Genomic DNA, 22,147 nt, shown 5'->3' on the forward strand with positions numbered 1-22,147 from the left:
GGGAAACTTATGGGCTGTTTCTCAGTGAACCCAGTGAGCATGTTCTGATCTCTGATGCGTGTGTGAGGTAGCATAGTGAGTCTCTGTCTTCTGCCATAATTTTCATCTGCAAGTTGCTTGGGAGAAGCAGAAGGGGTTCTTCAGGGCGCTAGCACATGTGAGGGAGAATCAGATGTGAGCTAGTGGGGTGGCTTAGAGAACAAAGAGGAGTCCCTGAGTCCTTAGAATTGGGGTAACTGGAGGAGGGTTCTCACAGCTTTGCTGAGGACTCTGGTTGGTTTGTAGAAGGCCATAGAACGCCATAGGTATCTGAGCTCACTAGCTCTGGTCTCTGGTACTTACCTGCTTAAAGGACTTCTGTGTGGGCTGTGGAACAAGGGAATAAGTATATGGACATTGATGTAAATTCCATTTGGGGGCCATAAGAGGCATTTCACAAAAGAAGTTTGGGTGTCCTATATGTGTGTAGCAATACTAAGGGAACCTGATTGTGATCAATTGTAAGTGACGTGGAGAAGTGCTTGGTAGTCTTTTCAGGGGCTGCTAACTTCTGACATCAGAAGACACCCTTTGCGAGGATGTTGATAGAGCTGGTTACCTCTCAGCAGTGTGGGCAAGTTACATGAGGGTTTCTTTTGATTTGGGGACCTATGTAAGACTGACTTGTAATAGAGAATCCTTATGTAGCTTGGTAGGATTCTTTACTGGTGAGCCTTTCATTTCTTGTTCTTTTTGTATTTATTGCTTTGGTTCCTTTAATTAAAGAAATTAAAGATCCCACTAGTCAACAGAAGCAGTTTTAATTATGAAAGGACATTAATTAAAAAATTATGTTGGCAATTCTCAGTTTTTTTGTGCTCTTTGATTTATTCTCTTGCAGATTGGCTCAAGTACATGTTTTGATTAGCCCTGGATCATACTTGGTGGTTGCAAATCATTCACTGAATGCTTGGATTATCGTAGGAGCTCCACAGTTAATTTGAGGGCTCCCAGCCTTTTCTGCCTTCAGTCCCTCTTGCCAGCTTCCACCTGGCTCATCTTTCTGAAGTACTTGCTGTAATCTTATTTCTGTTTTTAGTTGGAAAAGGTGGTGAATCAAATGCCTTCATCCTCTCTCTTCCTTCCAAATCAGTTTGGAAGTAGTCAGCAGAGATGGAGGTGTGGTGATCAGCTTTCTTAACTGTAAACTGGATTGAAGAACCTCCACCAGCTGTGGCTGGACGTGAGCTGCTTGTTCCTCCCTTTGGTTGAGTTTTTCCACCAGAACTGCAGGCACTGAAGCCTGGAGCACGTGCTGGGGCAGGTATGCTCTGTGCCCTTTCCCAGTCTCTCCAGTCGGGTCCCTAATCAGAGAAGTGGGAGGAGTTTGAAGAAGGGTTGAAAATATGTTGCCAGTAATAGTCCTTCCTTGGGAGTAAAACGTGGGCACTGGGAAATGGGATATCCTCATATCCTCTAACTTTTGAAACTTCTGATTGCTCCTACTGCTTCCAGGACAAAATCCAGACTCCTTTTTCTGTTATTCAAACCCTTTGGGGTCTGACCCCTCCCTCACTTCTCTGACAACAGACCTCACTAGCTAGACTGCTCTTCCTGGCCCTTAAAGACACTTGACTTGTTTCTCCTGGATTGCTCTGGCTGGTTCTCCCAACATTTTGCCCCTGTGTTTCTCCCCCAGTATCCCAAGTCCTTTCCATTTCCAGGTCTGAATGCAAGTCCCATTTCTCCCAAGAGCTTCCCCAGACCAGTGTGCTGGCATGTCCCTTCTTCCATAGCACTTGGAGCCTTGCTCCCCATTGTAAATCAGAGACTTTTATTCCTGGGAAAACTAAAGGAGAGCTAGTCTAACCTGTTGTACTGCAGCCGGGGAAAGGGGGGACTCACTGAGAAGTGTCTTGCTTACAAGGGTGTGTCATAAACTCGGACCTCTGCTCCCCAGTCTTGTACATTTCCCTCTTGGAAGGTGCCTCTCGATTAGAAACTGTCATCGTCCTGTGTGTATGACTTGTGTCATCAGCATCAGTTAAATGCCTAGGGTCAGGGCCACTATACTTTGCGTCTTTTATGCTCTCAGGAGTCAGTCACTAGAGGTTTATCAGGTTGTTGGACACATTGAGTTTATATATTTATATATTATATATGTAACATATACTTTGCATATTTATAAACTACATATAACACATATATATTCTATTTATGTATTTAATTTGTTTTCCTAGAACAAATAGAGCTCTTCCTGTAAATAAGACCATATAAGATATAACTCTCATTGTTAAATAATTGTAGGTGGTGTCTCAATTTTAACTAAAGAAGTGAACATTTTATTTTTTAATTTATTTTTATTAAAAAAAATTTTTTTAACACTTAGCCATTTCTGAGAGACAGAGACAGAGCATGAGCAGGGGAGGGGCAGAGAGAGAGGGAGACACAGAACCGGAAGCAGGCTCCAGGCCCAGAGCTGTCAGCACAGAGCCCCATGTGGGGCTCAATCCCACAAACCTGTGAGATCATTACCTGAGCTGAAGTTGGACGCTTGACCGACTAAGCTACCCACGTGCCTCTTTTTTTTTATTTTATTTTCTTAGACAGCACAAGCAGGGAGAGGGGCAGAGAGAGAAGGGGAGAGAACCTCAAGCAGGCTCCACACTTAGCTCAGAGCCCGATTCAGGGCTTGATCCTGCAATCTTGGGATCATGACCTGAGCTGAAATCAAGAGCTGGATGCTCAACCAACTGAGCCACCCAGGCACCCCAAGAAATGAACATTTAAAAGAAACTTGTCTAAGGCACAGAGCTAATGAGCAGCACTGTTAGGATTTGACTCTGGGCTCCCACTTTTTTCTCCTTCAGCTCTGCACCTATTTATGCCTCACAAGGGGATGTCGGGAATGGAAAGCAGTGGGGAGATTCCAGTGTCAGAGAAATTGGTTTTTTATTTGTAGGACACGGCCCTTCTGTAGAATTTCATTTTGCGCACTGCACAATGCCCTCTAATCCTCTAAAGACTAAAGTGGCTCCAGCTTTTCCCTGTGCAGTTTCTCTCGCACTTGAACCAGCAAGTAGATAACTGGACATGTTTCCTGTTTTAAACAAGTGATCGTCTAACAGATTTTCGTTTTCAAGGATGACATCAATAGTGATGAATATTCATTTACTGAATAGGGGATAAAAGTCTGACATGCCCAAGTAAGAGAGGCAAGAAGCTTTTTTTTTTTTTTTTTTTTTTTTTTTGAACGACCATCTCTTCCTTTCCCTTCAAATTATATTGGAGAGTGAGCACAATTCACTTCTTTATTGTATAAAACTTAAGCAAGAAAGCTCTTCCAGGAAGCCAAGTTAGGCTGTTGTTTCCCTGACTCTGAAATTTAAATTCCACTTAGTATAGATTATTTACTTTTACTGTTTTTTAGTTACAACCCCTTTTCCCAAAGAGGAAGGGACCACTGGCATAAGAAGACACACAGACAAAGGTACACATGTGTGTGTACATACAGACATATACACAGACCTATACATAGGTAGACACACAGGGCCTGTATAGCTGCAGCAAAGGGATCAGAAAGGTAGGCAAGTGTCAGGTCAGATCCTGGGGCATCATATGTTGATAGTGCTTTGGGAAAATACTTTGATATTAGAAAAGCACCATGGCAGTTCCTTAGGGAGGCCAAAGAAATTTCTCACTGAGAAACATTACATGATGTAATGGATACTGTCCTCAACAACAGTTTTGGGCTCCAGTGCTTCTGTGTGCCTTTGAATTTCATATTTCTCTTTCTTGAAATAGCCTTTAGTAAAAGCTTCATGGCATTAAAGCACGGCTCAGTGAGCAGGAAAGACGACCCATTCCAGTGTGTGTGAAGCTGTCTTGTGTTCTTACTTCGTGTCTAGGGAGGAGTGCCTGAATAGTAGGTCGATAGCCCTTTAGGCTCCACTCTCTTAAATCAGAAGCTAGGCATTTTGATTGAGCTGGAGGTTGCTGTTGTAAGCTAGAGTCTTCTTGAGTGTTGGTATTCATTTTGTTGGTTGAAGGCAGAGCGTAAGTTTTGGAATTTCTACACATGTCAGGATGGTTTATATTCTCTCTTGAAAGTCAAGAAACTAATCAGCAAGCTGGTCTAAGTGGAGGAACATCTACTTGGATCTCTGATGCTCAGCCTTTGCTGTGCCAAAGGAATCACCTGGACAGCTTGTTAGAAAAGTAGATTCCCGGACTACATCCCCAGAGAGGTTGATTTATTAGGTCTGAGGTGGACCCAGGAATCTGTAATCGAAAAGCCTGCCAGATAATTAGAGTGTGCTTGGTTCTTAGAACATCCTTTGAGACACAGTTGAGAGATTCCTGGGAAAATGGAGCATATTTTCATTTTTTAAAAGTTTATTTGTTTATTTTGGGAGAGAGAGAGCGTGCGCGCGCATGTGTGCGCACGAGTGGGGGAGGGGCAGAGCGAGAAGGAGATAGAATCCCAAGCATTGTCAGCATGGAGCCCATCGCAGGGCTCGAATTCATGAACTGCGAGATCATGACCTGAGCCAAAGTTGGACGCTTAACCGACTGAGCCACCCAGGCGCCCTGGAGCATATTTACATTTTTTTTAATTTAACATCTGTTAGGAATGGAAAACCAAAAAGAGGAAAAGAGATGGATAGTGTGATTAGCCCTACGAAGTAATAAGAAATACATGTATCGGTTTCTGCCCTGGTTGCTGGCACAGAGCTCCTGAGACCCTTGTACTTTCCTGAGTGATAAGAATACCTGTCTTCTCTCATATCCTAGTATTTTGTCTTTGATGCAACTCTGACACAGGGCTCCTGAAACTGTTGTAATCTTCCAAGTGGTAAGAACACTCGTAGCATCCCTTGTTCTGATACTTGTCTCTGATCCTGTTCCTGACACAGGGCACCCATACCCTTGTAAATTCCTAAGTGATAGGAACACTAGGAGCATCTTTTGTTCTAGTGAGATGACTCTGCGTGGGCTCCTGGGTGGGGGCTGATCACCAGAAAGACCAAGCAGGAGTAGAAGCTTGGAGTTTTCAGTCCCACCCCTCATTATCCAGAGAGGGGAGAGGGGCTGGAGGTGGGGTTAATAATTGATTATGCCTATGTGAGGAAGCCTCCGTCAAAAAAATCCCAATAGTAGGGGGTGTGGGGAACTTTCAGGTGAGTGAACACATCCACATGCCTGGCACACCTCAGCTCCGCACCTCAGCTCCTCAGCTCCTGTGCTCAGAATCCTCCCAGACTTGGCCCTGTGTATCTCCTCCTCTGGCTATTCCTCTGTATCTTTTGTCGTATCCTTTAATAGACTGGTAAACGGAAGTGTTTCCCTGAGTTCTGTGAGCCTCTCTAGCAAAGCCATCGAACCCGAGGAGGGGGTCATTGCACCCTCCAGTATATAGTGGTTGGTCAGGAGAGCAGGAAACCTGGGCTTGTGACTGGTGTCTGAAGTGGGAGGATAGGTGGGTGCAGTGTTGTGGTGCCGAACTCTGGACCTGTGGAATCTGGTGCCGTTCCAGGTAGACAATGTCAGAATTGAGTTGAATTCTCCGACACCCTGCTGGTGTCTGAGAATTGCTTGTTGGTAGGAGTTGTTTTGTTTTTTGTTTTTTTCCCCCAAAACAAACCCCAGGTTTCGGGCCGCAGATTTTACCCTCATTTGTTTTGGCTTGTCAAGAGCCAACAGAGCAGAATGTTTTTCTCCCAAATCCAGTAAGTTTAGTAACACCCTGGAAGAAAGGTTTTGCCTTTTCTGATTTTCTTCTTTGACCGTTGCTTCTAGAAAGTTAAGCCCAGATCTTCTGATTATATAACCATGTGAGCTGTGAGTCAGCTGACGCTGTGATGCAGAAAGGGCAGTAAAATTCAGTCAGCTCAGCTCTCCCTCTCCATTTGAAGGTCAAATCACCTGTCTTTGTTAAGAGTGAAGATCTTTATTGAAGCTGGGCTTATTAGGCTTAGGAATGTGTATTAACAGCATTATTTCTGTTGAGGGAATTGCTTTTATATTCTGATCAATTATTAGAAGAAAGAAGACAAATGTGAAGACAAGTATGAGTTCTGAGTAGAGACCTGTGGTTGGAACCGGCTAGGTTTTTTGTGATGTAGGGAGGATATGTGAATGAGAATGGCAGAGACCCACCTCTGAGGCTTTGGACCAGGTCTCCATTCCCATTCTTCTGAGAGCACCTGGAGCGCTTACTCTAATCCCCGGGGCTTTGTAAATTAGGGTTGGGTACGTAGTGGACTTTGACCTGATCCGAAAGAAAACAGTTACTCAATAATAACGCTTGATGAATACCTGCTTATTTATTTATTCAGTGTATTTTTAGTGCCTCCTGTGTGCCTTGCTTTATTTGTGAGTACTTTTGGTGGGAGTGGGATAATGGAGGAAGGAAGGTGTCACAGACACATCATCTTTGAGCTCTATCACTGAAGTGCTATCACGAGTTAGAGTCTTGCGAGTGTTCAAAAAACAGGTAAAAAGAAACAAATGAAAGAATGTAGTATAACTGTATACAGAATAGCTGAAAGGATTTGGCGGATTAAGAGTGTTTCAGTTGTGGTCCAGGGAGTCCCTTGGACATGGTGAGTATTGAGCCAGGTATTAAAGGAATTAATAGTGAGAAAAGATTTAAAGAAAAAAGACCAAAAGACATTTAAATAAATGTTCTTTGGGGGGCTTCCGTTTCTTTTTTTTTTTTTTTTCTGCATTTACTTTTATTTGCACTTATTTTATGCTGAATTTATTCCCAGGCCATAAGTTTTTGTTTCTTCACTTTCTTCTGGGATATCTTTTTATTCTTTGCAACCTCCTCTTCTGGTTCAGGAGGAATCTGCTCTCTTTTTCAGTGAGAATCATCTCAGTGTGGCAAGGAGAGCACATGTATAGGCTAATCCAGCCATGAGCTCTGTAAATTCTGTACCACATCTTGGAGGCTTCGTTCCTGGATGCGCTCAATGGCCGGAGAATCTGCATCTAAACCCTTATGTCCGCATTACTCTCTGCATTTTTAAGCATGTGCAGTAAAAATAAAGCAGTTTTTGGGCCACCAGCCCTGTGTCCAGCCCCACTGTTGGGGCCTGCGCACACCCACCACCTCCGCCATCGTAGCGCCAGAATGGCATGCGTTGTTTCTGTAAAGTGACATCCTTCAGATACTTGTGGCTTTTTTCAGATGTGCATACCCTGGATGGCCTGGGCAGTTTCACGCGCATTCTTAAAGTGAACACAAAGATTTTAATCTCTTGATTTGCATGATTTTGTAGGGTTTTTTGGGTCAAGTGAATAGCAAACAATTTTCAGAGATCATCTCAGGCTGCTTACGGGAAGAGGAAGTGTGTTGGCTCCTGGGAGAATTCATAGAGGGGGTTGGGCTTCTAGGTTTAAGATGGCCACCAGGCATACTTTTATTTTCATTTCCTAACCAAATAATAACAACAAAACAACAGGAAGGACAGAAGGAAATAAATCCTTAAAGATGAGAGATGTGAATTTTTGGGTATCATACTGGTGGATAAATGCTGTGGGGGAGTCCCAACTCAGAGTCCTTGCAGGAGCTGTTTGTAGCAGAGGTAGAAATCCTTCTTCCTCACAAGGGACCTGGCAGCTTTGGAGAAGGGACGGGAGGCAGGCCAGAAATGGATGTGATGATGAAGGGACTGCCTATAGAATGAGTGGTCGTATGGCATCAGCTCCAGGCTGAAGTCAGGTAGTTACTCTAAAGATACTAAGCCTTTGCCCTGGGGATAGTCTGGGACTCCCAAGTGGAGACTCCCACAGATGAGAAGGGAGACTCAGGAGCTACTGCTCTTTCCCTGTCCATACCCTAAAAGGGGACAAGAGGGGCTGTCAGGCCCTAAAAGGGACAAGAGTTCTACGCCAGGCCCCTCATTCAGGGATGAGACATGATCTCACCAGCCACCTGTATTATCAGCCTCGTTCATTTGAAATAGGAACAATCCACCAAAGATTGTGAGACCGCAGAGGAAAACTGAGCAACAAAGAAGAGGAAAAAGGAATGATGAGCAGAACAATTGTCCTCATAAGAAAGAAGTCCAGGAAAAAAACACTTGTGAAGATTTTAAGTTAGCATCCTCAGATTCAAGATGATATTTTGTCTGCAAAACAAGGATGAGTTAGGAAACAGGAGCAGTCAGAAAACAAGAAACAATTAGTGAAAATTTAAAACATCTTGCCTAAACTAAAAGAATTCAACAAAAAGAGCAGAGGAAAGAGTAGGGGAGGTATGTTAGATCTAAATTAATCAGCTTTCATATCAGGATGTCACCAGGTATTGCTTGCTGTTGATAAAGAACTAGAGGCATGAACATATGGGAGTTAGGGTGGTATCATTCGAAGGCAGTTCACTCTGGAACGTGGGATTTGGTGCAAGTAGGGATGGCTTGTCATTTGAAACCCTTCTACATTTTTTGAAGTTTTATTTTCATTTGCTTTTACAACTTTTAATAAGGTTACTTAAAACTTTTTTTTAATGTTTATTTTCATTTTTGAGAGAAAGAGAGAGCATGAGCGGGGGAGGAGCAGAGAGAGAGGGAGACACTGACTCTGAAACAGGCTCCAGGCTCTGAGCTGTCAGTACAGAGCCCAACACGGCGCTCGAACTCACAAACTGCGAGATCATGACCTGAGCTGAAGTCGGATGCTTAACGGGTGCCCCAAGATTACTTTTTAAAACTCTGCCTTTTCATCTTATAAGTATATAACTTTTTCTTTTTTTTTTCAGTTTTTACTAGGATAACATCACAAACTAGGATGATTGTTTTGATGGTGCTAATGATGCAGTTAAAGGGACTGAGGACAGGGTAGATTTTCTTCTCATTTTGTCTACAGCTGACCACATCTGTATTGGAACAATTAGTTCTGTGTATTTATTTTTTGTTTAACCAGTATCTTCACAGTCTGTGCCCAACTTGGTTCTCTGTGTGTAGACTGAACTAACATGGGCATTAAATAAAAGTTGAAGTAAGTGTGCAGATGGGCTCTTTGGGCATAATGTCCATGTTTTCAGATTGTACTTCTGGGAAGAGGATCAGGGCCTGTGGCAAGGCCTGGGCTGGAAGCTTCTCTGAAGGGTTGTTCCTGGAGCGGAGGTGGTTCCTGGGCTGTACTCCCCAGCCATGTGCATGTCTGTGAAGGCAGTAACTAGCATCACGTGCTGTTTTCAGTCCTGAATTTGGGAATTATGGCAACTCACTGTGGCAGTAACTGATTTTTCCTGCTGACTTTGATGGATATTTTATAAGATTTAATTTAAAAATGGGATGATGAGTCATTTTGAAATAATGGGGTTTGATAGATAAAAATTTTAATACCTGGAATCTATGGGGGCAGAGTAATCTATGGCTCACAGTAGGACAATGTTGTGACATATACCCAGATCTTTCTCCTCATCCTCGGATCCAGCGCTCTGTTTCTAACTCTCAATTCTAGTGAAGAAACCTGGAGGTTGGGGATCGAAGATGAGGCTGGGAGGAAAGTTTGAGAAAGGCTTGTCTGTGTAGGGCTTTAGTGGAATTTTCTATAAGTAGTTATTATAATGTAATTTCCTATTTGGAAGGTCCCTAAATTACCTATTTTCCTAATACAAACTACTAGAAAGTGAAGATGTATAAATCTTCTTGGCTGATGAAGCCGTTTAAAAGATAGCATGAGAACTTCGGGGCGAGGCCGGCTCTAAAGTGGATATAAGTTTTATTGTAAAATCAAATATGATTTTTGTTATTAAAAATAAGTGCTTTGAGCCTCAAAAATCTTATCTGCCATTTTTCTTTTCTGTCCTTGCAAGTTTTAGTTTGTTCTAACTCTGAAAGCTAGAAAAGAGGATTATAAAAATAAAATTGCTTTGATTCAGCCTCCAATGCCATTAAGTAGTGAGAGTATTAGGCCTTCATATTATTCAGAACTCCCTTGGTTACAAGTGACATAAACCCAACTTGGATTAACTTAAGTTAAAAAAAAAAATAACAAAGGGGTTCACGAGCTTAAGGAATCAGAACCGGGAGGTATAATTGAGGATTCCACCAATGTTCTTTGTCTCCAGTCCTCCCCTGCACCTCTCTTCATCCTTGGCAACTGGTTTTCTTCTCGTGGTTGAATTGTGGCTGCCTGAAACTATGGGCCCACAGCTTAACAACCTTATGACCTAGAAGGTAAAAGATTCATTTTCCAAAGCACTCCTGCCAGAAATTATTACTTCTTTATTGAAGGACTCCCAAGTTGGCTTGGCTGGGTCATATGTCCATCTTTGGACCAATCACTGTGGTAGAAGGAATAGGATACCATAGCCAGCCTGACCTTCCACCCACTCTTATAGTCAGGAGGGTCCATATTGGTTATCAGCAAAAAGTTGCTGATCAAACAGTATCCACTTCAGCCATGGAATAGGTATATTTCAAAATAAATATATTTATATATATGTTTTTTCGTGAAGCTTTTGAGAATAAAGTGCATATGTCGTTGCCTTTTGATCCCTAAATACTCCAGTGTGTCTTTCCTAAGAGTAAGGCCATTTTCTTACATAATCATTGTCTAATTGCTGCTTTTGTTCGCTTGGAACTAATAAGCAATATGTGGGGAGACGCTTTAAGATCATGCAAAAATCCTGCTCATCTTCACATTGTTCTCCCTAGATGATTCTGGACTGTACTCATCTTCCCTGCAGTGATTATAAAATGATTTTCCAACCCCACACTTCCTCTGCATTCATCATTTGGGTTCTGTAGTAAGCAAGGACTCCCTCTTCTCCCTCATTTATTCATTATCTGTCTATCCATTACTGGTATGTATTCCTGTTGTTTTCAGTGACTTATAATTCATTACTGTCCTTAGTTACTTTGGTGTTCAGATGGTCCCAGTTTTAACCAACAAGAACTCTTTAAGCTGACTCCTGTGTCTTTTTGCCATGCTGCCTTCATTTTTTTTGAGTATACCCTACTTTCTGACATAGCAAGATGTTTCAGGCTCATCTTTTATCTTCTCTACCTTAGCTTTGGAATCAGCTGTTTCTCTAAGGAACTTTGGTATTAGAAACCAAGATCCGAGTGCTAGGTGTGCACATTGCTAATGGGGCATCTTCACTTTTCAGCTCTTTGAGCTGTCAAGGCAAAAAATACATACACGTGTGTACATAGACCTCTCTGTACATGCACATATGTATGCACACCTATATGCACATACACATATATTCATAATACATGTATGCACATTTATGTACATGTGTTCATATATGTATACTTACTTTAGGAAACCTGAGTTCACACTGATGTCTCCAGTTTAGATTCATGCCGTATTATCTTCCTTGTTTTACAGCATATTTACATCTTCCCTCTTCCTCCGTGAGAACTTCCCTGGCTAATCACATCAACACATTTACTCATTTGCTTAATCCTGTATCACATCTAAAATGGTTTCAAAATTGCTTCACCCTTATGCCTACCAAAAAGTTCAGGATTTTTTCACTGTTCCAAAAGCTAAGAGTACATAGTCAAATACAGTTGACCCTTGAACAACACAGGTTTGAACTGCATGGGTTCACTTGTATACAGACTTTTTTCTAATAAATACAGTGCAGTATTGTAAATGTATTTTCCTTAACATTTTATTAGTAACATTTTCTCTAGCTTACTTTATTGTAAGAATGTAGTATATAATACATATAACATACAAAATATGTGTTAATTCACAGTTTATGTTGTCAGTAAGGCTTCTCTGGTCAACAGTAGGCTACTAGTAGTTAAGTTTTTGAGGAGTGAAATGTTACACAAACCTTTCTGACTGAACAGGATTGGTGCTCCTAACACCTGTATTATTTAAGGGTCAGCTCTATTGTGTTCATAATTAATGAGATTTTCCCCCTCCCTTCAATGTGGTTATGTTATTTGTTTGAAATACTTGGATTCATTTGTTTCAGCTTGTTTTCATCTTTAATTTTTTTATTTTTTAATATGTAGAATTTAACATGCTTCCAAAAGTCAAATTTTTATAAAAAGATTGATTCTCTGAGAAATATCATTCACTTCCCGTATCCCATCTAACCATCTCTTATGGATGATCATTGTTTTTTGGTTCATCTTTCCTATGTTTCTTTTAAAAATATAAATAGATAGGGGCACCTGGGTGGCTTAGTCAGTTGGGCATCTGATTTTGGCTCAGGTCGTGATCTCATGGTTCGTGAGTTTGAGCCGCACATCAGGCTCTGTGTTGACGGCATGGAGCCAGCTTGGGATTCTCTCTCTTCACACGTCTGTCTCTGCCCCTCTCTGATTTGTGCTTTCTCTCTCTCTCAAAATAAATAAACTTTAAAAATACATAGATATATTCATGTTTTCTTACTCTTTTTTCTTCCCCCAAATGTAGCATTTATACTCTTTAGCACTTTCCTTTTTCACTTAACAGTGTAGCTTAGAAATGATTCCATATTCTGATCAGTTGGAGTCTTAATGGTTTTTAGAGCTACATAGTACTCCATTGTAACTGTCCTACTTTATTCAGTCACATTTCATCATGTACGTTATTTTTATTAATTTGCACTTGCTGCAGTGAGTAACGTCATGCATATATTTTTTTCATATGTTGGAGGTGTGTCTTTGGAGTGTATTCCTAGAAATGGAATTGCTAGATCAAAGGGTATATATATCATACATAGTTTTTTTACATATTATTTGACCACTGTTTTTGAAGAACCTGGAACTTCAGGGAGCAAACAAGCTTTCATGGACCAAATCCATCTATAGATAGAGCCATTTAGAGGTTAAATGTCTTCATTTGATAAAAATCTCAAGCATAAAGTTTTCAAAAGTTATTCCAAAGAGGGAAAAAACACATTTCATGTAGTCTTCCTAGAGGATGAATTCAGGTGATATTTTCTTGTGTCCTATTTGAAAATCCCATTTATAAGCTTACAAAGAATCTTTTCTCCCTGATACTTGTCTTTATCAGAAGAGCTCCAAGAAGAAGTTTTGGAACTCGAAATTGATTGTGTTGCCAAAGGTAACCTACAGAAAATCACTTTGGTAGAGTATCTTCTTATTTATCCACAAATAAGCAAGCAGGGTTCACCAGTCATTGGACATATATTTGAGAAGATGTTCCCTCTACTCCATACTACACCCAGTTTCTGGCTAGGAAAATCTACTAGTGCCTAGTAGTGCCTACTAGGCTTGACTTTGAAAGTGCCTCACTGTGACTCCTCCTTACTTTTGTTATTTAATGTGATTCTGAAAAATGGAAGGCAGATGTAAAATATATACAAGTCTTATAGTAAAGATTCATATTTTGAGGAGGTTCTCTTCCTTAATTATGGCTTGAGCTTGGTTTAGTTTGAGTATGAGTTTGTGTTTGAATGCAGCTGAGTAGTTTTGAGTGTGTGTGTTTGTAAGATTAAACATATAGACATAGTTTTCTAATATAATGAAGTTATATTTAGTAGATAAAATTGATTTCAAATGTGGGGAGAAAGGATTTCAGATTTTCTAGGAGATTAAATGGTGCCCTGCTCATGTGATTATTATGATGACTCTTAGTATATTAATCAGTTATGTTTAAATCTGTGTCCAAAAAATTAAGGAGAAAACTTCTTTTTTTTAATATTTTTTTAAAAATTTTTTTTTAACATTTATTTTGAGACAGAGAGAGACAGAGGGTGAATAGGGGAGGGTCAGAGAGAGAGGGAGACACAGAATCTGAAACAGGCTCCAGGCTCTGAGCTGTCAGCACAGAGCCCGACGCAGGGCTTGAACTCATGGACTGCGAGATCATGACCTGACCCGAAGTCAGACGCTTAACCAACTGAGCCACCCAGGCGCCCCTTTAATGTTTATTTTTGAGAGCAACAGAGCGCAAGTGGGGGAGGGGCAGAAAGCGAGGGAGGCACAGAATCCAAAGCAGGCTCCAGACTCTGAGCTGTCAGCACAGAGGCGGAAATGGGGCTCAAACTCATGAACCATGAGGCCATGACCTGAGGCAAAGTTGGATGCTTAAATGACTGAGCCACCCAGGCACCCCCCCCCTTTTTTTTTTAAATAGCACAAGGCTTATTTTGTTAAGGGATCCATTTAAAAAAACTGTCAACGACTATGGATTTGTGGATTTTTTTTCTGTGTATTTGGGTCATTGGAATATTTTGTTGTTAATTCTTTTGGTCATTATTTTGAGATTCAAATAACATTAAAGGAGATTTGAAGTTTTTGCGTTCATTAAAAGGGAGACCGGGGCTTTAAAAAAAGACAGAAAACATATGGTGTTAAAAACAATAGGCTGTGAGTCAGATGAGCTGAGTGCAGGCCTCTGCTGCTACTCGGCTGCTGACTTTGGGACCTTTGCTGCTTTTAAACCTGTTTTTTCATCTGGAACATGAGATTCATCTATCTGCCCTTGATACTCCCTCATGGCCTTGTGGTCGTAACAGTTAAATGAGACACAGAACACGTAAGTGCTTTATAGAATATAAATTGCTATACAGTTTTCTTAGGAGTATATGACATGAGGTAAATATTCCTTCGAAAACTTAGAACGTTTTTAAACTGTTTCACCTGTGTCTCCTGTCCTGCACTGATAAGTAGAACATTTGCTTTTTCCCTCTGTGTTTGAGAGCACAAGTCTGTTAAAAATGGCAGGACCCCTAGAATTTCATTTCCTCAGTTTGGACCAAAATAATTTTCATAAAGAACTTTCCTGATCAGTAGGCAAGCCAGTCTTCAGCCTGGAGAAACGAGGGTGGGCTGTTTGTGCTGACTTGATTGGGAGTCCATGAGGAGTGAAGGGTGTTCAAGAGAGAGGCAGGCTGATTCAGCAGTCAGCACTGGTTGGCCTTCCTGGCAACAGTTCATCATGCTGGGTCTCCCATCTCTAAACAAGGCAAGCTCTCTTCCCCCACACCTTCCAATAACCCAACTGATAGAAAATGCCAATAATTTTTTTTTTCTTTTTTACGTTTTATTTATTTTTGAGACAGAGAGAGACAGAGCATGAACAGGGGAGGGGCAGAGAGAGAGGGAGACACAGAATCGAAAGCAGGCTGCAGGCTCTGAGCCATCAGCCCAGAGCCCGACGCGGGGCTCGAACTCACGGACCGTGAGATCGTGACCTGAGCTGAAGTCAGACGCTCAACCGACTGAGCCACCCAGGCGCCCCAAAAAAATGCCAATAATTTTGACTCTTTCCTCATCTTCCACATTCTGTCCCTTCCTCAGACTTAATGGTTGTATTTCTGCTGGATCCTTCAAATGATTTTCACCTTTGAGTTTTCATTGGTTGTATTTAGCCTAGGGCTTCATTCCCTCTTGCCTTGGCTTGCCATCACGGCACTTGTCACACAGAATGAAGTCAAAACTCTCTGACTGGTATACATACCTAGTTGCTTTGCAGCTCCATTATTTAGTGCTTCTGTTCACTTGCCCTGTCATCCAGCCATACAGACTGTCTTTTACTAAATGTGCCCTTAACACTCTTCAGTTCCCTAACAATGCCAGGGTAGTTAAGAGCATGCCTGGGTTCAAATCCTTTCTTCACTATTTAGTAGCCATCTTACTCTGGAAATCTAACTGAACCTCACTCTGCTGCTTGATGAAATGAGGATAGTAATACTATCTGCCTTATAAGATTGATATGAAGACTAAAGGAGATAATCCATGTAAAATACTTAGAGAGTCGTGCCTGCATGTAATCACTGCTATGTAGCTAGTAGCTCTAATTATTAGTACTGCTACTATTATTATTACCGTTCCATGCACATCTCTGCTCAGTTGCATTCTCCCAAATCTCCCCAATGACTTAATCCATCCATTGATGCATCCATCTATCTTTTCAATAAGTATTTATTGGATACTTACTATGTATAAGGCATAAGACTAAGAATACAAACTTGAATCAAGTACATATTGTCCTCTAGGAATTTGGAGTCTGGTAGGAGAGATCAGAGAAGTATAAAATATTCATCTACTCAGCAGATGTTTATGGAAACTACAGAGGATTCAAGCACTGTGTGGTTCCGAGGCTGATATCATAGTTAATAACTAACTTTGGTGAAAGATCAGAGTTTGAGTACCTTAAGCAAAACATAGCTGAGGTGGTTTGGGAGTATAGAAAAGAGATTTTATCAGCTAAGATGATCAGAAAAAGCTTTTTAGAGGTGCTGCCATCTTAGCAGGACCTTGCAGGATGGATGGATCTTGCCCATCTTCACCTCTCTCAGGAGGTTTTTAGCTACTGCCTTGAGCTATTGCTCTGGGCGGCCTGTAGGATTTTCATATTCGTAACCTCCTCAAGGACAGGGACAGTATCGTTTTCAATTTTGACTTCCTAGTACTTCCTCCAAGTCTTATATAGACCATTTTCAGTAGAGGATGGTGACAGATTAAGGACACGTCTCTTCCCATGTAACCTAAAGGGCAATTGAAATTGTTGATTCTCAGTATCTCAATATCTAGCGATTAAGCTTACTAGAGAAGACATTTATATAAACTGAAAGTGAGGTTTTGAAGATGTTCATATTATTTTATTTCTTACCACATTAATCATAGCCACAGGAATCATGATAGGGGTGTAAAAAAGTGAACTCTGCATCAAGCCATGTAGGTATTTCTTCCCATATTTCTGTGTATAGTTCTGGGAAGAAACTCTTGTAGATTCTTCATTAAAGCCTACCCCTAGGACAAGAATTCCTTGCGATACCATATCCTTATGTGATACCATTACTTTGATCACGTGGGAACTCTTAGTTTTAAAAACTGCCCAAGAGTTTTAATTCTGAATTTCTCCTTGTAGCAAGGAGCAAGGACCAACCCCAGTGGAGAGAAAGAAGAAAGGAAAGAGGAAAAGTGAAACCACAGTGGAGAGTTTAGAGCTGGATCAGGGCCTGCCGAACCCATCCCTGCGGAGTCCTGAGGAGTCCACTGAGTCTGCAGACAGCCAGGTACAGCTGTGACCGGGAACCCTGCTGGCGGTTACGGCTGCCGCACAGATCTTGCTGACGCGCGTCCTGTTGCGTTTCTCTCTCCATCTCCAGCCTTGCACCCCTTGCGCATAGATCCGGGCTGGGCTTTCACTGTTTTGGTGGGTGAGCACCAAGACCACAGGCTTTTTCCCCCTAGCATCCTGATCCTTATACTAATGATCTCCCAGGTTTTTTTAGTGGTGTTTGCTTTCTTCTTGGGAAGTAGCATGTTATTAGGCTGTAGAAAGAATGAATATGGAAAATTGAATTGTGGGGCACTCTGAGTAAGGTGTCAGGGGCCTGACTTGCAATGCAGCTAATGCTTTTAAGATTCAGAGGGCTGGGCCGGTCTGCATAAGGACATTCTCATAATCCCAGATGCTGGAAAAGTCAGGGCTGTGTGTATTCATTTTGCCAAAATAGTAAAGGAAGTTTGGCCAAACATGGAAACAAGGAGTTGCCCACCTGAATGAGATTTTTAAAGCCATTACTAAGCATGCCCATGACATTGGTAGGAATTTTCTCCCTCAGTTGAGGCAACCTGTCTTGGATAGGAGTTCTAATATTGGAAAGTGCTGTTTCCTCTGATATCCATGACAGTTTACCTGGGTTATGCCTGCTGCAAGGGGACCATGTAAAATCATCCGACTACTGCACATTCAAGTATCCTTGGATCCTCGTAGATTCCTAGATGGTCTTCACTGTAGGAAGGTATCAGCTTCTAATGTCACAGTGATAATAAGTAGTAGTGTCTGGGGTATCAGAGCAGAACCCCCCCCCCCCCCCCCCCCATCACTGTCTCTGAACTCGGGCTAGTGGCTGTCAGGTGTCCTCATGGGCAGAGCAGCAGGCATGTTGGGTTGATGGGAGTTGGCAGGGGTTTAAGTGTTTCCAGGGTGGTGATCTGTATGTACATGGGATTGGGAGACAGGTTTTCATGTGGAATCCCTCATGTAAAACTAAACGTCATAGAGGTAACATAATGAAGAAATGGTGGGAGAACAGAGAGAGGCCCAGGAGGTATGTTTTAAAAAATAAGGCAGGTGGTGTTTGGCTTTGGTTTTGTTTTTTAAGATTGAAGTACTGAAGAGTGAGCTAGCTGGTGAGTGGTTCCCAGAAGTGTTTCTGCTGCTTGGATATGATGTGTCCATGAGATGAACCATGTGTTTTTCTGTTTGAGGAAAGCCACTGGGCTGCTTTGTTGTAGAATGTTGTCTCTCTAAAAGGTCAGGAGTTACTTAATTATAGATGAGTCCTCAGATGGTGACTCATGAATCTTGTTTTGTCACACTTAATATGTCTCCTTGCATTTCAAGGAGATTCTCAAAGTAAGTCCTAATAAAACTGGTATTAATTTAGTTTTTAAAGAATATATTGTAAGTACAGTGAATTTGACCACAACCGAAACAATTATCTTATCGCCCTAAAATCAGAGCTTCCAGCTATGCTGGAAGGGACCTGAAAGATGATGGAGTTTACCTCTCATCCCCGTTTTACTGGAATAGAAACTGACTCCAGAAAGGAAAAGGAAAGTCACTATCATTCATGAACAAGACACATCTCACTGGATTCTGAGACTATACCTTCTTCTCAGGGGATCTTGGCAATTTGGATCCCCTCCCTCAGCCAGATTTCATTTTGAGTGAATTTAATTCTTAAAAGAGTTGTGTTTAAGGAAGATTGCTTTTGTAAGGTAGGACAGGTCTCTTGTGCATGTCAGTGAGTGTAGATGAGGGTATTCTTTCTTGTCCAAGCTTTTTGCCTTTGACTCACAGAGCATCTCTCCGATGGGTGTGTTTGCCCTGCAGAAACGACGCTCAGGACGGCAGGTGAAGCGCAGAAAATATAACGAGGACCTGGATTTCAAGGTGGTGGACGATGACGGGGAGACAATCGCCGTTCTTGGAGCCGGCCGGACGTCCGCCCTCTCGGCTTCTACACTGGCATGGCAGGCGGAGGTACGGCCTGTGGCTGGGGTGCTGACCTTGGCTTGATCCATCATTTTGGCCCACTTGATAGTTATTCTGTGGCTCTTTGCTGAAGCTAGGTTAGGTTATTGTAACTGGTGCTGATAACCTTCAGTTGGCTTCCTAATCCATTTAGAATGAAGTTCGCTCCTGTTATGGTGCCCAGCAGGGTTCTCTCTGTCTCAGCAAATTCCTTCAGCATATAAATGACTTTCTCCCCATTCCCTAGCCTTGGGTTAACAGTTCTTTCCCACCTTCTTGCCCTGAAATCTCTTCTTCACATGCATTACATGACTTGGTTCATCATCTTTTAAGCTAAAATGGTTTCTCCCCAGAGAGGTCTTTCCTGGTTCTTGTATTTAGAGTAGATCTCTGCCTCTGAGCCCCATGATTCTCAGTTTCACTCCTTGTCTCTTTCATAGCACTTGCCACAGCTGATCATTGTGTTCTGATTGCATTTATTTCTTTGTCTTTCCCATTAGAATGTGAAAGTCTGATAACATACTAAACAGCCATTCATGGGATGAAATCACACGCACTAGTAATTACAGTTGGAACTTGGATTCAATAAATGTGTATTAAGAGTCCATACAAGGCCAGGTCTTGGGATACAAGGATGAGTATCAAGGCATGGTCCCTGGCTCCAAGAAGAAAGGGCTTATGGCTATATGAACACTGTGATAAAGTGCGGCCTTAGAAGAATGTGCTGGATACAGTGGCTACATGGGGGAGTGGACCGGAAAGGGGGAGGTCAGGATTTTAGGAAAGGCATTTCTAACATGAACTAAAGCCCACAGCCTGGATGGTGTTGCGGGTGGTGTTGTGATAGACCAGCTAGGCTGGATGTTGGGATCTGGTCTGAGGAGTGGTGGGAGATGAGCATTGAGTGGTAGGAAGAGTCACATTATGCAGGCCCTAGGGATTAGCTAAAGTATTTGACCTTAATACTGCAGAGCAAATGGTAGGGGGGAGGGGACATTGAGGGTTCCAGCAGAGAAGCAGGACGGCCCTATTTGTATTTTAGGGATTTCCATTGGCAGCGGTTTCAAGAAGAGGGACCTGATATCCAGATGCTAGAAGGAAGAGAGGTAAATATTGAAAAGGAGGAGGTCTGTGCCAGGGAGCTTACAGAGAAGACATTAGAAGCAAAAGAAGAAACAGGCTGTGCATATAGGAAGGGCATCATTGCCAGCAGCACATTCTGGGACACAGGCTGGCTGTTGTTGTGGAGTCCCTGTCGCTGACTTGGCAGAATTCATGCTCTGCATGTGCAACAGAGCACAAATACCTGTCCTTCCTCCCGGGCACTAGGGTGGCTTAGCAAAGCCGGTAATACTTTATCTGTCTAAACCACCTTGCCTCCAGCTTAAAGCATTTTCACATAATTTCACATATCCTTTCACCTTGTGTTTGCACGGACAGTAGCTAGGAGGAGGGGTCGTTGTCCCTGGTTTAACAACCAAGAAGCAGGCACAGAACGATCTGGGTCATGGGACACCCTAGTGGTAGTCAACCAGTGACTAGCATGTAAGAGTTGATTTCAGGTCCCTTTGCCAAGAGTTATCCAACCAATGAACATAGCACTTATAGGAATAATAATTTGATGTACTATCAGTGTAGTGCTTTTCAAGCAAACAGTTAAGAGTAGTCCTGGCAAGAGTGCCATGAGGTGATAGGATTATATTGCTTTATGATGGGTTTTCCCTCCTTGGAGATTTATGGTTGGTTTGGTAGTTAAAACATTAGAAGGGAATTTATTTTCTCCTAGTAGCCATTCAGCCCGTCATTAACCATATTTCAGTTGTTGTTATGACTTCTTTTGTGGTACCTGAAGGGCGGCTTTAGCTGATCTGACAGAAATAATTCAGGAAATTTTATGTATCTTAACAAGGCTCTTTTTATCCTCTTCAAGGTACATGAGAGAGAGAGCTAACATACGATAGAATCTGAATTTTCATTAATTAGGCCTCAAAAATTGTTGTGAAATTTAAGCAGAAAGAGGCCTGATATGTGGCTTTGGCAAGCACGTGGATCTGGCCTCTGTGTCCCAGGCCTGGCCTAGCATGCAGGGTAGATAGACGGCCTGTAGGGGGATTGGGTGGGTTTCAGAGGCCGGCCTCCGCTGAGCCCTAGCTGCTGCCTGACTACACCGCATTTGCCTCTGGTTTACGTTTCGGGCTTCCTGGTGAGGTTTGAACAAAGATTTCCCAGGCTGATGGCAAACCTTGAAAGCCATGAATCTCATCTAGGATTCCAGACAATCCTCAGTACCCAGTGGCACAGAAAATCAGTTGAAGAAGATGAGGCTTTTACTTGTGTCCTTCTCCCGAGGCCCTTTGGATGGCTGTCTGCCTGCTTGCTGGCTGTAGCTTGGGGCCGAGAACCGTGTGGAGTCCCCAGCAGAAAGGCCCTGCTGCTCCCTCGCTGCATTTCTCGGGCAGTGCCTTCTCAACATGCTCTGCCTTGTTCTGTGGCCCCTGGCCCAGTCCCAGACTGCAGCCTCAGCACTGGCTGTCTAGTGGGGAGTTGCTGGAAACATCTTTACACGTGATTCGTGGTAGGCCAGGACTGGCATGCTAGCACGGCCCTGCTCTGGAGCCAGAGGGACAGTCCCCTGACTGGGATACGGGATTCGGGGGCAGGAAATAACTTTCCATCCTCACGTCACAGTGAGCAAAGTCTTTGCTTTCTTATTCTTTGTCAAACGGATGTTGGTGTCTGGAACAGAGACAGACTTTCGCAGTTGTTGTGTAGATTTTTACAAGGCTGTCTCAGTTTCTGCCTCCTACAGTTTGTGCAGTTTGTGTGATTTTGCCTTTTAGAACAAAGGGCTTTAATCTGAATGAGGCTTCAGCTCCCGGTGCCCTCCTGTGCCTCACTCTGTGTCTCTGAGGCCAGCGCCCTCCGCTTTGTCTAACCTTTTGCCGTGCCTGATGGGCTGAGCCCAGTTGTTTTCTCCCCCAGAAGCCCCCTGTTTCCTTCCCTGAGCTGGGGGAGAGTGCCCCTGCTCTATGGTCTAAGGTGGTTGTTTCTCAACTCCGATATTAAATCAAAATTCCTGCCTGATTTTTGTTTTAAATGTGACCACACACTACCTGTTTACTCCCGTTTATTTCCCTACCTCATTCTAATGCTTTTGCTCTACTGTTTACTTAGTATTCCGTATATGCATCCTGTTTCCTCTGGACTCATTCTTTCATCCTTCCAGTTCATTTCAGCTTTCCTTCCT

At 42.5% G+C, this 22,147-nt stretch overlaps 1 protein-coding gene across 7 annotated transcripts in view; it reads left to right on the forward strand.

The window, feature by feature from the left end:
- The window catches only part of CHD6 (chromodomain helicase DNA binding protein 6), a 205,853-nt gene that overhangs the window by 70,239 nt on the left and 113,467 nt on the right, over positions 1-22,147 (forward strand). For all 7 annotated transcript variants that reach the window (XM_042930946.1, XM_042930951.1, XM_042930952.1 and 4 more), the window contains exons 4-5: positions 16,783-16,930; positions 18,760-18,909. In XM_042930946.1, coding sequence (XP_042786880.1) covers positions 16,783-16,930; positions 18,760-18,909 — 298 coding nt within the window. The remainder of the gene's footprint in view (positions 1-16,782; positions 16,931-18,759; positions 18,910-22,147) is intronic.

This window comes from Panthera leo, chromosome A3, assembly GCF_018350215.1.
Source record: "Panthera leo isolate Ple1 chromosome A3, P.leo_Ple1_pat1.1, whole genome shotgun sequence".
NCBI classification, from domain to species: Eukaryota; Metazoa; Chordata; class Mammalia; order Carnivora; family Felidae; genus Panthera; species Panthera leo.